Source organism: Poecilia latipinna, unplaced genomic scaffold (assembly GCF_001443285.1).
Source record: "Poecilia latipinna isolate Pla-1442-1.1 unplaced genomic scaffold, P_latipinna-1.0 Scaffold1497, whole genome shotgun sequence".
In the NCBI taxonomy this organism is placed as follows: Eukaryota; Metazoa; Chordata; class Actinopteri; order Cyprinodontiformes; family Poeciliidae; genus Poecilia; species Poecilia latipinna.
The window spans coordinates 46483-58578 of record NW_015114113.1 but is presented as its reverse complement, the minus strand read 5'-3'; the positions used below and the strand labels follow the sequence as shown (position 1 = coordinate 58578).

Sequence of the window (12096 nt, the reverse complement as noted above, 5' to 3'; positions counted from 1 at the left end):
AATTCCTCTTAAGGCTCCATACAAGCTGGGGTTAGGCCTGCCTAGAAGAATTGCTACAATGTAGAAATAACCTACCAAACAGGTAGGCTGCATTTTCTCATGTTTTTTTACAGCACAAATAAAAAAAAAAGCATTTAAGCTCTTAAATGTAATATTTTAAGTATGTATATGCATCATTTTCAAACTAAGATCTCTTACATTTTGTTCTTTATTGCACATTAAAGCTGTGTCATTATTCCAGTGTCTGACTGACTACCATGTTCTCTCAGGTTACTTTCCTGAAGGGGGGGTGGGGAAGCTTCTTTATATGCTGTTACAAAACTGTGGATGTCGTGAAGTCCTGTGGTGGAAATCTAAACACCCAGCTGTATTTTTTTTTTCTTTTATAGTCAGTCTATATTTGTTTGAAAAAGAAACGCAAGAAAGGATCTGATAACTGAAGTCACGAGACGTTCTGGCACGGTTGCCAGGCAGCGAGCAGTGGGCGGAGCCTGAGAATACAGACGCCGGTGAAGGAGCGGCGGGAAGGCGGAGCTGAGCGTCTTTCAGGTCTGCCAGTCTGAGGAGGCGACGTGGGGCTGAAGTTCTCTGGCGACGACCGGACCTGGGATCCTCTCATAAGAAACATTGGCTGTATAATACCGAGAAGCGGCTCACTGCGTCTTAATACTCGGTCCGGGGAAGAAAAAAAATGTCCACCGTGAACTGGAAGCCTTTCGTTTTCGGCGGGCTTGCTTCTATAACGGCAGAATGCGGTGAGTGGGTGAGGGATGTGTGGGGAGGAGGCCGTGCAGCGTGTATGGGGTGTTTTCTTATTTTAGTTTTTCTTCCTGCTTGAAGAAAAACGAACGTGGGTTTGAAAACAAGGTAATGAGTCTTTAATGCTGTGGGTTAACAGGCACTTTCCCTATCGACCTGGCCAAGACGCGCCTCCAGGTCCAGGGACAAGTCGGGGACATCAAGTACCGTGAGATCCGCTACAGAGGCATGCTCCATGCTATCATGAGGATAGGACGAGAGGAGGGGCTCCGGGCGCTTTACTCGGGGTGAGCGGGTTCACACTTATGTAGCTGAATGTGTTTTATTTTGCGCAAAATGAAAGTGCAACGGTACTGCATGAACACAATGTACTTCCTGTTCCTGTGTCTTGTCGACCCGATCTCTCTTGCATCCTTGTTTAACAGAGAGAGAGAGAGACAGAGAGAGCACAATTTCTAGATTATTTAATCAATGTTTTTCTGTAGTGCTACATTTAAAAAAAAAAAAAAAAAACTTTTTTTTTTTTTGGTAGCATCGCCCCCGCCATGCTCCGTCAGGCCTCCTACGGGACCATCAAAATTGGGACGTATCAGAGTTTTAAGCGGCTGCTGGTGGACAGACCAGAAGGTGAGCGCTCGGTTTCTGTTGCACTTCTCAAACACAAACCCACAAACTTTGCTCCAAGGCAAACACGCCGCATGCGCATTCCTGCAGAAGGTCACAGGAGTTTGTGTGACATTGCGTGACCTCTTAAAGCGTAGTGCCCGGCCTGGTTCCTGAGACTGAGTTCTAAAACCAGTACTGCACGCTTTGAGTGGATCAAGTTAATATCTTGATTTTCTTCCAGATGAGACCTTGCTGACCAATGTGCTGTGCGGCGTTCTTTCTGGAGTCATCTCTTCTTCCATTGCCAACCCCACTGATGTGCTGAAGGTATGTAATTTAGCATAAATGACCGGTCTTCTTTATAATTCTTAAAGCAGCAGAGCGGGTTTGACGGGTCTTTGGGCCCCCAAAGCAAAGTGTTTGGAAATATTTCAGTGGAAAACGGAGAAGTCTGTCCTGAAACCAAAGGAAGGTGTGGAGTTTTACTTATCAATAGAACTTAAACCTTTTCACGTTTGAACCGGTTGAGGTCAGAAGTTGTTTTATTGCTCCACTTATGTGCAATAAAATTTCAGTTTTAATAATCAGTTTTAATCCAGGTGTTTTGTGTCAGGGAACATTGGTGAACAAAAAGCATCATGAAGATCAAGACACACTTCAGACAAGTTGGGGAGAAAACGGTGGAGAAGTTTAAAGCAGGATTAGATGATAAAATAACATCCCAAGCACTGTAGGAATTATGAAACAGTGTTCAATCTATTTGAAGCGGAGAGGTTCACTTTCACACTCCGCTGTGTCAAACAAACCAAACTCTTTGGAAAAACCGGTTTACCTCCTCACCTGTGGTGGCACTACACCACAACCCACTAAAAGAAACTACAGGAAAACCTCAGAAGAAGACGCTCAACACAACTTCCTCCTTCACAAAGTGTAAACTAAACTGGAGCAGCATCAGATTTTAGCGGTTGAAGGATTTCTCTTTTGTTGTCGGTAAAAAAAAAGATTACAAGCTGATCTACCAACGACTCTCGTGTTTGTTTAGGTTGAATTTACCCAGAATGCCCTGTGCTATCGTCCACATCCTGCGCTTTGGAGCGGTCTCTGGTCTGCTTGGTATTACCATGCATTTGGAAACACATCCGAACCAGGGCCCAGGTTTTCAGGAAAGCCAGAGTTCGGTTTGTTTTTGTCCACATAAAAGTTTTATTGATCATTCCCTCCTCCTCAAACCAACCAGACTTTCTAGTCAAACAAACTACAGCTTGACTAGCTTCACCCTGCGTCAGAAAAAAAAAACAGCCTACATAGGGCTGTAGGATAATATCGATATCGCGATATATATCAATATTTTCTTTCCTAGAAAAAAATTGATATTCATCCGCAAGTATCGTAACATCCAACTGTCATCTTGCTCACTCACTGCTTGCTTCGCCGGGAGAGTGATTAGGTCATCAGGCTTAGAGTGATTCCTTCAGATGTTAAGTGTCAAGGTTAAAAAGGTATCAAACTATTCAGAGCAGGTACTTGGTGCACTTTATTTACTTTATAAATCCATGTAAGCTACAGTTTGTACTGTTTCAATTAAAAGAAACATGTTTTCTCACCACTTCTTTGATTCTTTTTGTCCAGCTGTCGACTTTGTCTGTGTCCATGTCCAACCAGAGCCAGGTTGGTGTTTTAATCAGTTTTCAGTTCAGTAATTCAATCCAACTCTATAACAGTCACAAAATATCACCAAAATCACTCTGTCCCTCTAAAATCTTTCAGAAAATCGCAAAAGTGTATTGAATTGTATCGTTTGATGAATATTGCAATATATATCATATCGTGGACAGAATATCGTGTATCGTATCATATCGTAAGATTACTGTATCACTACAGCCCTAAGCCTACAGGGCCATGATAACTGTGGAGATCCACAAAGCTGTTGACAAGAACAATTATTAGTGGCGCACTCGTGTGCTGACACAACAAAGTTGGGAGAAGGTGCTCAGGTCTGGAGATCTGAGCTGGTTTATTTGCAAAGTCTGGGTGGGGATGGAGCTAAATCCTTGACGATAATCCTTGCAGTAGACTCCAAAACTGGGAATGGACGATTGACTTCCAGCAGGACAAAGATCCCTAACATTCAGCTAAAGCTGCCGTGGAATAGTTCAGGTCACCGATATCAAATGGAGACTCTTAATGTGTTCTACCACTTTTTGGTCAGTCCTTGGCTCACTACACCCGAATCAAACGACTGAATTCCCTCCTCAGCTTTCAGGTAGCACTATAACAGGCTAGATATTTGGTGTGTAGAAGCATAGATGCATTTAAAATCTGCAGTACTGAAACTTGACGCCCTTGGATTGTATGAGAGAATATTTGTGTGCCAGAATGACCCGGTTAAAGCCCAGGTTTAGACCCGAAAGTCTTTAACATCAGTTGAATTTTGTTCAGTCTAATCTGACAGAACTTGAGATATTTAAAAAAAGAAAGAAAAAATTCTCATGGTAAAAATGCATAGGATGCTTTCTAGATTATTTTGTTAAAAGAAATGTGAAAGCCACATTTTGTTGTTTCTTATGCTCCACAGTTTTGCAGTAGTTTTCTGTTTTGCCGGTTGCAAAAGAAAAAAGAAAAAAATCCCAACCTTGGCTGTCAGTTGATAAAATGTGAAAAAGTTCAAGAGATATTAATACTTGGTGAAGGCAGCGTAGTAGAGCGAAAGTCAAACCGGGGCTATCACGACCTCACTGGTGCTTTATTTATAGACTGACCCCTGAAAGGCCTAACATAGCGTTCTGTAAATGATACCGGTTGGTGAATGCCAACGGCCTTATCTCTCTCTGTCTGCGATCCGTTTGGCGCGGTTAGTGTTTATAAGATTAACACCTCGACACATGCTTCTGCAGGTTTGGAACATTGTGTTTCATAGGGGTGTGTGCTGCACAAGCTGTCCGTGTAAATGCAGTGGCGGTTTCTGTTTTTTTTTTTTTTTTTTAGTCACACCTGCAGTGTAATTATAGGTTTAAACACAGGTTAAAAACAATGCACCCATTGTCATATCTGATGTATATATTTTGAAGTCATTAAAGACAAGATTTTATGAAGTTCATTAACGAGGAACAATAAGAACATAGAAAATATGAAAATATTTACAAAATGAAATCCTTTCCACCAGACTGACCCCCTTTTAGCATCCTCCAACGTTTGGCGTTGAAGGCCCTACGGGTCCTGACCGGGAGTCCATCAATCTCACAGGCCTTCAAATACATTTCATAGCCTATTTTTGCAGTGATCTTTGGATGAAGGAAAATGTTGGATTCCTCCTCTTCAGTCCAAGGCCTGCGTGAGTTTGCAGGAACTGTCTTTGATTTAGAACGCTCAATGGCGGGCATCTCATCTTGGTCATCTATTAGCTGAACATCCTCATAGGGTTGCTCAGCTTGGACTTCCTTTGGCGGCAGGTACCTTGGCTTAGAGGGAACCTGCAGCCGGAAAGGTATGTCCTCATGAAGTTTCCAGATGACTGAGGTGTAGACACGAGGCAGGTGAAATCGTGACAATATCTTCCAATCCTGCATCACTTTCTGGCTGATGGGACTCAACTCATGTAGAAGATTATGAAGACATTTATAATCTACATAATCACCGTTCATAATCATCCCAATTGACGAGATGAACGTGAAGATCTTGAGGGAGAGGGCAGTTCCCACCTTCTCCGGAACCCTTTGAAGTACGGAACGCAACCATGGCAACCCGTTGTCGCGGTACTTCTCCAGATTCCGTGAGAAGGACAGGGACCGTCTCTCCATCTCAGTGAAAATCTGGAGGGAGATACTTGCCAGTTTTGAAAGTTCCACATTTCTCCCCTCACCTTGGACGATTGTGAAGTCCCGGGAATTCCAAAACAGCTTGTGGGCTCTGTGGAAGTCCCGGTACTTCACTGCCGGAAGAAACCGTAATTCATGGGCACGGAAACCCGCAACAAGGGCCTCTTGCGGGTCCCTCCCGGCCTGAATTACGATTTCTCGGGCTCGTCCAAAAGTCAGAGGAGCAGGAAAACAGTTCTTACTGCACAGTTCCTCTGCAAATGTGTCCAGGTTTGTCACACCAGTCAGTCTCCCAGGGGGGGTATCCCCCTTTAGAGAACTGCATGGAATGTTGTCATTCCTCCTGAACACATCGCAGAGGAAAACATGGACTAAGGCAGCCCCAAGGATAGAGGGAACAGCCTCCAACACCTGACAGAGAGGAAATATGCGCTCCAAACGGTACATTTGGAGCGCATTCCTCGTCCAGTGGTGCAGAGGGGGCGGCACCTCGCCAGCACTGGCAGCAGTATGAGGGGCCAACCCAATGAAGCCTCTCCTGAAGGTGAGGCTCTTTGGATTGGACGTGCTGACTCCCAGGCTGGCGCTCAAATGGAAGTCTGACATTGAAAGAGGATGCCCGAAGAACATCTCTTCCAATGCCAGTTCCAACTGGTAGGCCTTCCAGCTGGCATCAAAACGTGCCACCCCCTCTGAGGTGGAGAACTGTTCCCTCAGTCCCTTCTCAAAGTACTCAAGAACCCTCCTGAGAGTGACAATAAGGCCATTGTCACTCCCAGAGTCATTAAAGGGCATGAGTAGGGCATTTTCTACGAAGAGCATTTTCAGTGCCTCTTTGCAGAAAAAACTCTTTGGAGAAAGCGCCCCCGGAATCTCACCCTCAAAAAGCCGTACCTGTTCCACCCTTAGGGAAAGATGGAGATCCATCTTTCCCGTAAGGTCCTCCATGTGTTCCAGGTACTGCTCCGCACGTGCGATCAAGGACCGCTGAAATTGAGGGTGAGAAAGCCGGGATGTGACAATAGCTCCACTGACTGGGTGGCGGAATGGGAATTGTATGTGGACATGGGGACTGTCCACATACAACTGCAAAAACGTGAGGGTGCCCGAGTCTCCCAGTGCATCGACCAATGTCGGTGCAAGATCAAGTTTGCGACCACCAAGGTTACTTTGTGTCTTTGTGTCTTCTCCCAGATCCGGATGCAGGCTCAGGGAAATGTGATCCAAGGCAGCATGATGGGCAACTTCATCAATATCTACCAGGAGGAGGGCACACGAGGACTGTGGAAGGTAGAGGAAATTGGCAAAGAATCAAAAACAAAACAAACAAAAAGACCCAGTGAGTTTCATATTTCAGAGTGTCGGCCTGTAAGCATTCGTTTTGTTTTCGTTTCAGGGCGTTTCTCTAACAGCTCAGAGAGCGGCCATCGTGGTCGGCGTCGAACTCCCGGTCTACGACATCACCAAGAAGCACCTGATCCTGTCGGGTCACATGGGAGACACCGTGTACACACACTTCCTGTGAGTTTCAGTTACTGAAGGGATTCCTACGTATCCCTTAAGTGGCTGTAAATTAGAGCTGTCAAAAATGAAAAGCATCAGTCAAAACATGTTTTAGTGACGTGCATCTGTCAGGATTTAGTTTTTGGTTTGCGGTATATATGTTTTTGGATATTTTTTAAATGCTCACACAGTAACTTTAGAGCCAGAGACATGGCTGTCCACTTAGTGACTGGTCAGTTAAGGAGTGTGATAATCGAAGAGCCACAGACGCACGTCAACAATGGTTGATGTGTTTGAAAAGGGCTGCATTAGTGGTTTTTAGGATTCAGAGGTCTTGGTCTCATTGGTGGCACCGAAATGCTGACTAGCGCCATGATATCATGCAGGGTGTCCACGCATCCTTTAAAAGTCTTAAATTCATTTATCTAAAGTTAAGGACTTAAATTATTTTTAAAAATGTAACTTGGTCATAAATGCCAATACCAGGTAATAAATGTTGTGACTTTCCTGTCCGGCTAAAGTTTGAGTTGCATGCAGACGTCTTCATTGTGTTCTGTGACTTGAGGCGTTCGATAACTAGCTGCTAATTTTTTGCGTCTATCGTGAGTAAATGCAAATGTATCACCTGCTGACTGGATGACGTTCATTTTCACTATTACCTTACTTCTGTTGCCAGCCCATACGAGCCAGCAGAGTCCATTAATCGTCCCCTTTAGTTATAGGCTTTTTCTTTTTCTGTCTTAAATTTTATTCAAGGTTTTAAATTTGACTGGCTGAAACCTGCAGATACCCTGTAACGTCCCCAACGCTGGCTGCTCTTTGTTGCCCATCAGGTCCAGCTTTGTGTGTGGCCTTGCTGGGGCTCTGGCCTCGAATCCAGTAGATGTGGTCCGGACACGCATGATGAACCAGAGGGGAGGGGCTCTGTACCAGGGAACGCTCGACTGTCTGCTGCAGGTGAGTCACAGACTAACACCCGGACCATACTAAACAACGGGAAAACACATAAACACTGTCTGAGGTATTCCTGTGTAGATGCTTCTTCTGCTGTTGAATATAGACAGATTTAATCTACTGCTTTACATATCAACTGCTATAAATGCACGATCAGCTAAATACTCTAAAGAAATCTGGTACTAGGGCTTGCTGAGTCCCAGTTTTTTTGGTTTCATTTTGGTAAAGGCTGAAAAAAGTGATCCAAGTTACACATCAACGGTAATAAAAATCTTAAGTAACTTTGGAATGAAGTCAGTTTTCGTATCTCTCGTCTGTCAGTCTTTAAGTAGGTCAGTGCTCTTCATAGAGCATTAAGTGCTGCATTAGTAAACCGCAGCCTCAATGCTTCATTTAGAATCAAATATTTACCAGACGAACCTAAAATTGTCTGTCTTTGGAAAGCCGCACTGGTTCTTTTCTAGAGCAAATCAAGAACTTTCTTTAGCGTTTAGGACTGGAACTGTTTTTAGTGAGGTGGGGGGAAAAAAAACCCAATCTGTAACCTGGAAGTGTTTGTGGTTTATGTTTAACAGCCAGATCAGTCAGTGAAAAAGATTAGGTTTGCTTTTTAGCTGCACCTCTCCAGTGCGGCCGTGTGCAGCTCAGCTTTAAGGGCCCTTCGTTTTAATGGCCGTAATGTTTTATATGGAGGTTCTAAGAACTGAGGGCACTGCAGTTTATATCTGTCTGCTAGACACCTGGTGGATCACTTTGATATCGGGTCTGAACACGGTGCTGCATCAGCTCAGTAATCCCCAAAATCTATTAATGCAAGAATTTCTGTTGCACTTGTTGTAGCCCTCAGTGAGTTACTGATAGACATGTTGCTACTGGCAACAGGGAAGTATTAACTGCTTCGTTTAGGAGGGTTTACTCATGCCTGCAAAAACCCACACTTGAATGCTAATTCAGATTGAAACAGAACATTTTGCTGCAAAATGGAAACAGCCTAGTTTTTTTTCATTATTATTATTTGTGAGAAACAAAAAACAATGCATTCTGCTGCACTTTATGGGAAAACGGGATGACAATAGAGCGGCTGTTATAATGGTGACGCAGATGAAATTTGAAACGTGAAAAACAAAAATGCTAAACTCGTAAGTCGGAGAAAAAGCAACTTGAACATTAAATATGGTGGCAATTGATGAATTCTAGTCATGATGTCTAAAAGAAAACATCTGGGAATATTCAAATGAACCATTAATTTTAATCTAACTCGCTAAATGTATGCTAATGTCCTGCAACGTACACACAGGTGGGGCCTGTTCATGCATGTTGAGTCAACAGGCAGGTTGACAAACCTGAGGCCATGTCTGTGGTGAGAGGCAGACATGTTTAGACCAATACAAAGAAAAGCCATTAAGAAATTTGCATGTAATGCAGTTTGGACTAATGTGTCTGCAGACTATACATCTTCCTTACAGAATTAGATTGATTAAAAAACAGTCAACATTTTCTAATCCTCTCTACTACTCTACACTACTCAGAACTTCCCATAAGTCTTGTTTTCTCTCGCTGCCTCGCAGCCTGATTGAACCACAGACATGTCGAGACATTTTTTATTTTAGAAAATACAATTTCCCCCTTAAATTGCTTCACTTACCTCTGTACTTACTCTTATTTCATTTTTTAAAAATTATAGTGATTCAAAATATGTTAAAATCACTTGTGCGTCCACATTCAAGAGTGTTGAACTATGCATTCATTGTTGAGGGGGGGGGGAGATTGGCTTTTAAAATTTTATCACCTTCAGGTCATTAGCCAGGATTGATTAGCTGGAAATTTGTTCCATCATGGTGTCAAAATGATTTGCTCTCTCAATTTATTGGCTCAAACATGTCAAGTTTAAAGTTTTCTTCTTCCTTTGAATCATCAAGCAGTGAAGAGTATCATCACTAGCAGATTCCATCAGAGGATAATTACGTGACATTGGACTGAACTTGTTGTGTTTTCCTCCTGCAGACGTGGCGCTCAGAGGGCTTCATGGCGCTCTACAAGGGTTTCTTCCCAAACTGGCTCCGCCTGGGACCGTGGAACATCATTGTATCCTTTCAGCCCTCTGAGTCGACGACTACTCTGGTTAAAATTGAAATGTATTCCAGGATGTGGTAATAACTGAGGCACGTTGTAAAATGCTGTAATGCTTTCAGTAAAGCATGGGATTCAGAGACTTTCTTTCTTTCTAGTGGGGGAGATTAGCTTAATTCTGGCTAACACTTTTATGTAATCTCCTGGAGCTACTGCCTCATTACCCAAATACCCCCCTGTCAAAGTGACCGTAGGAGACCTTCAGCGGGCAAGAGAATGAACACAGGGTTTCATTTTTGATGTTAAGAGGGAAATCACTCTGTTCAGGGCTAAAAACGAACTTATTTACTTTGGGCGGCAAAGTTGAAGGATTCCCTCTGCTTTTGCCTTTGTCTACCCAAAATGCAGCTCCCCTTTCCTCACATTTTCCTTCACTCCATCTTCAGTTCTTCCTCACTTACGAGCAGCTGAAGAAGATTGACGTGTGACTGAACGAACATCGGGAGAGAAAGCGAGCCGAGCTGTCGCCCAGGGACAAGCCGAGGGGACCAAAGTCAGGAACGTCTGGAATGGTGGCGGCTCCTCGGCAGAGCCGGCGAGGGGGGAAAGCCAGGGGAGTACTCAAGTGGAATCCGATTCCAGAGCGACTCGCGTTTGCCTTGTGGCAAACGGGGGGAGGGCTGTGACATGAATACTCACGCGGCTTCTTGTGCTCATCTGCCACTTCAAGGCGCTACAGAACCACGTTTCCGCTCAGACTCAAGCCAACTGTGAAATTCTCCAGCTCTAGAAAGAATCAACACTTTACATTTCAGTCAAAGGCTGCTATGCTTCAAAACCGTCTCTGTTATGGTGATGAAAATGCGTCCAACCTGTGTTATTTAAATGGGTTTTTTTTTTCCACATAAAGTGCTCTGTAAACTGTGTGCCTTAACCCAATTTGTGGTTCAGGATGTGAGCTGCACGTGGACTCCCGACTGTTGGACAGCCGCTGTGACAATCGGCACAATCATTCCCCTTTGAAAAAACCAATGCGTTGTGGGTTTTATATCTATATTTAAAAGTTTGAAGTTATTTATTTCTCGTGGTCTCCCTTGTGTATTTACAGAGTAAAGGGCCAAGAACAGAGCGTGGTATACTGCAAGCTTTATATTTACATGCGTATATGGCTCAAATGCCAGAGTTGTTACATAGACGGGACATTCATCACATGTGCATGACTGGAAAGTAAATATATCCTCTAGCCGCTCTCAGTGATGTTCAAGCTCCTGTTACATCTGTCACTTAGAAAAGTCATCACATATGCAGACGATATGTAAACTTGCGTACACATTTCACCGGGTCAGATCAGGCGATTCCCATCGCCGCTTCAACACAGCGATTGTTCACTCCACGCTATTCCCTCGTACTGTATTTAAACGCTTTAAGCTTTCGTCGGAAAGGAATGTGTATGCTGCTTCTGCCAAAGTGTAAGCCAGTGTCATTATTTTGTAATAAGTTTATTTAAGTGCAGATGTGGACTTGTACATTGAAAATAAAAATCGTGAATTGTAACCACATTGGTTTGATGTGTGATTGGATGTAATTGTTGGCTATTAGGACAGAATTATGTACAGCCACAAAAAAAAAAAAAGACTACATGCAGATGGTATGTAGTTTTAGGAGTTTACATACATTTTCTTCATGTTTGATATGGTATTGTCCTATAAACTTAATCTCTTTTTGTTACTTGACAACCTTTTCTCAATAGTTTCCTGGACTCTTGGACCGTTCCTCGTGACCACTAATATAACGGAGTCTGGTTTGTTGACTGCCTTTTCAACTCAATCCACCAGTTTCCTATAGAATACCATTGACTTTTCATTTGTCCTTTACTTATTTGGCAACACTCCTCTAAAAGTTTTACATTTAGCTTTATTGTATTCCAGCCGTGGGCGTTCAGTGTAAAAGGGGGAGAAAAAGTGCTGGCTGTTTGACTTTTACAGCCACCACAGTGTGGCGCTGTGGGCCCACACACTCACCCGCTGCTACTCGACCCAGATGTTAACACCAAGTGCTGTTTGAAGCTTTCCAAATTCCCAGCGCTCAACTTTGAGGCCACAAAACTAGCACAATTGTGTTTCAGAGGGATTACTTTTTTTTTTTTGTCTCTTCTCTTCAAGCACGCTCATGTTTCATGCAGCATAGCGCAAGCATGAATTTTTCAGGGGGAACTTAAGATGTAATTGTTTTATTTCTGTGGTTAAATTCCCAGTTTTCCTTCGTGTGAGCTGTTTGAGGAGACGACGGGAAGCTCCAGGGAAACGAGCGGGAAGCGTCGCGTGGATCCGTGGCTCGCTGTTTTATTTAGGGGTAGGGGACGGTGTGGGTTGGAGGGGGTGTCAGCTTG

General features: G+C 43.6%; 1 protein-coding gene across 1 annotated transcript; it reads left to right on the top strand.

The window, feature by feature from the left end:
* Positions 1 to 510: 510 nt before the first annotated feature.
* On the top strand, positions 511 to 11266 carry LOC106963122 (kidney mitochondrial carrier protein 1). Its single transcript, XM_015057859.1, has 9 exons — positions 511 to 755; positions 899 to 1046; positions 1292 to 1386; positions 1607 to 1692; positions 6375 to 6470; positions 6577 to 6701; positions 7517 to 7640; positions 9642 to 9722; positions 10154 to 11266. Exons 1-9 carry the CDS (start codon positions 692 to 694, stop codon positions 10193 to 10195), a joined length of 861 nt encoding a protein of 286 aa, XP_014913345.1. The 5' UTR covers positions 511 to 691; the 3' UTR covers positions 10196 to 11266.
* Positions 11267 to 12096: the final 830 nt, after the last annotated feature.

Coding starts and splice junctions, on each gene's coding strand:
- LOC106963122 (XM_015057859.1), top strand. CDS start 692: ATGTCCACCGTGAACTGGAAGCCTTTCGTTTTCGGCGGGCTTGCTTCT. Junction 7,641..9,641: donor CGCTCGACTGTCTGCTGCAG/GTGAGTCACAGA, acceptor TTCCTCCTGCAG/ACGTGGCGCTCAGAGGGCTT. Junction 9,723..10,153: donor TGGGACCGTGGAACATCATT/GTATCCTTTCAG, acceptor CTCCATCTTCAG/TTCTTCCTCACTTACGAGCA.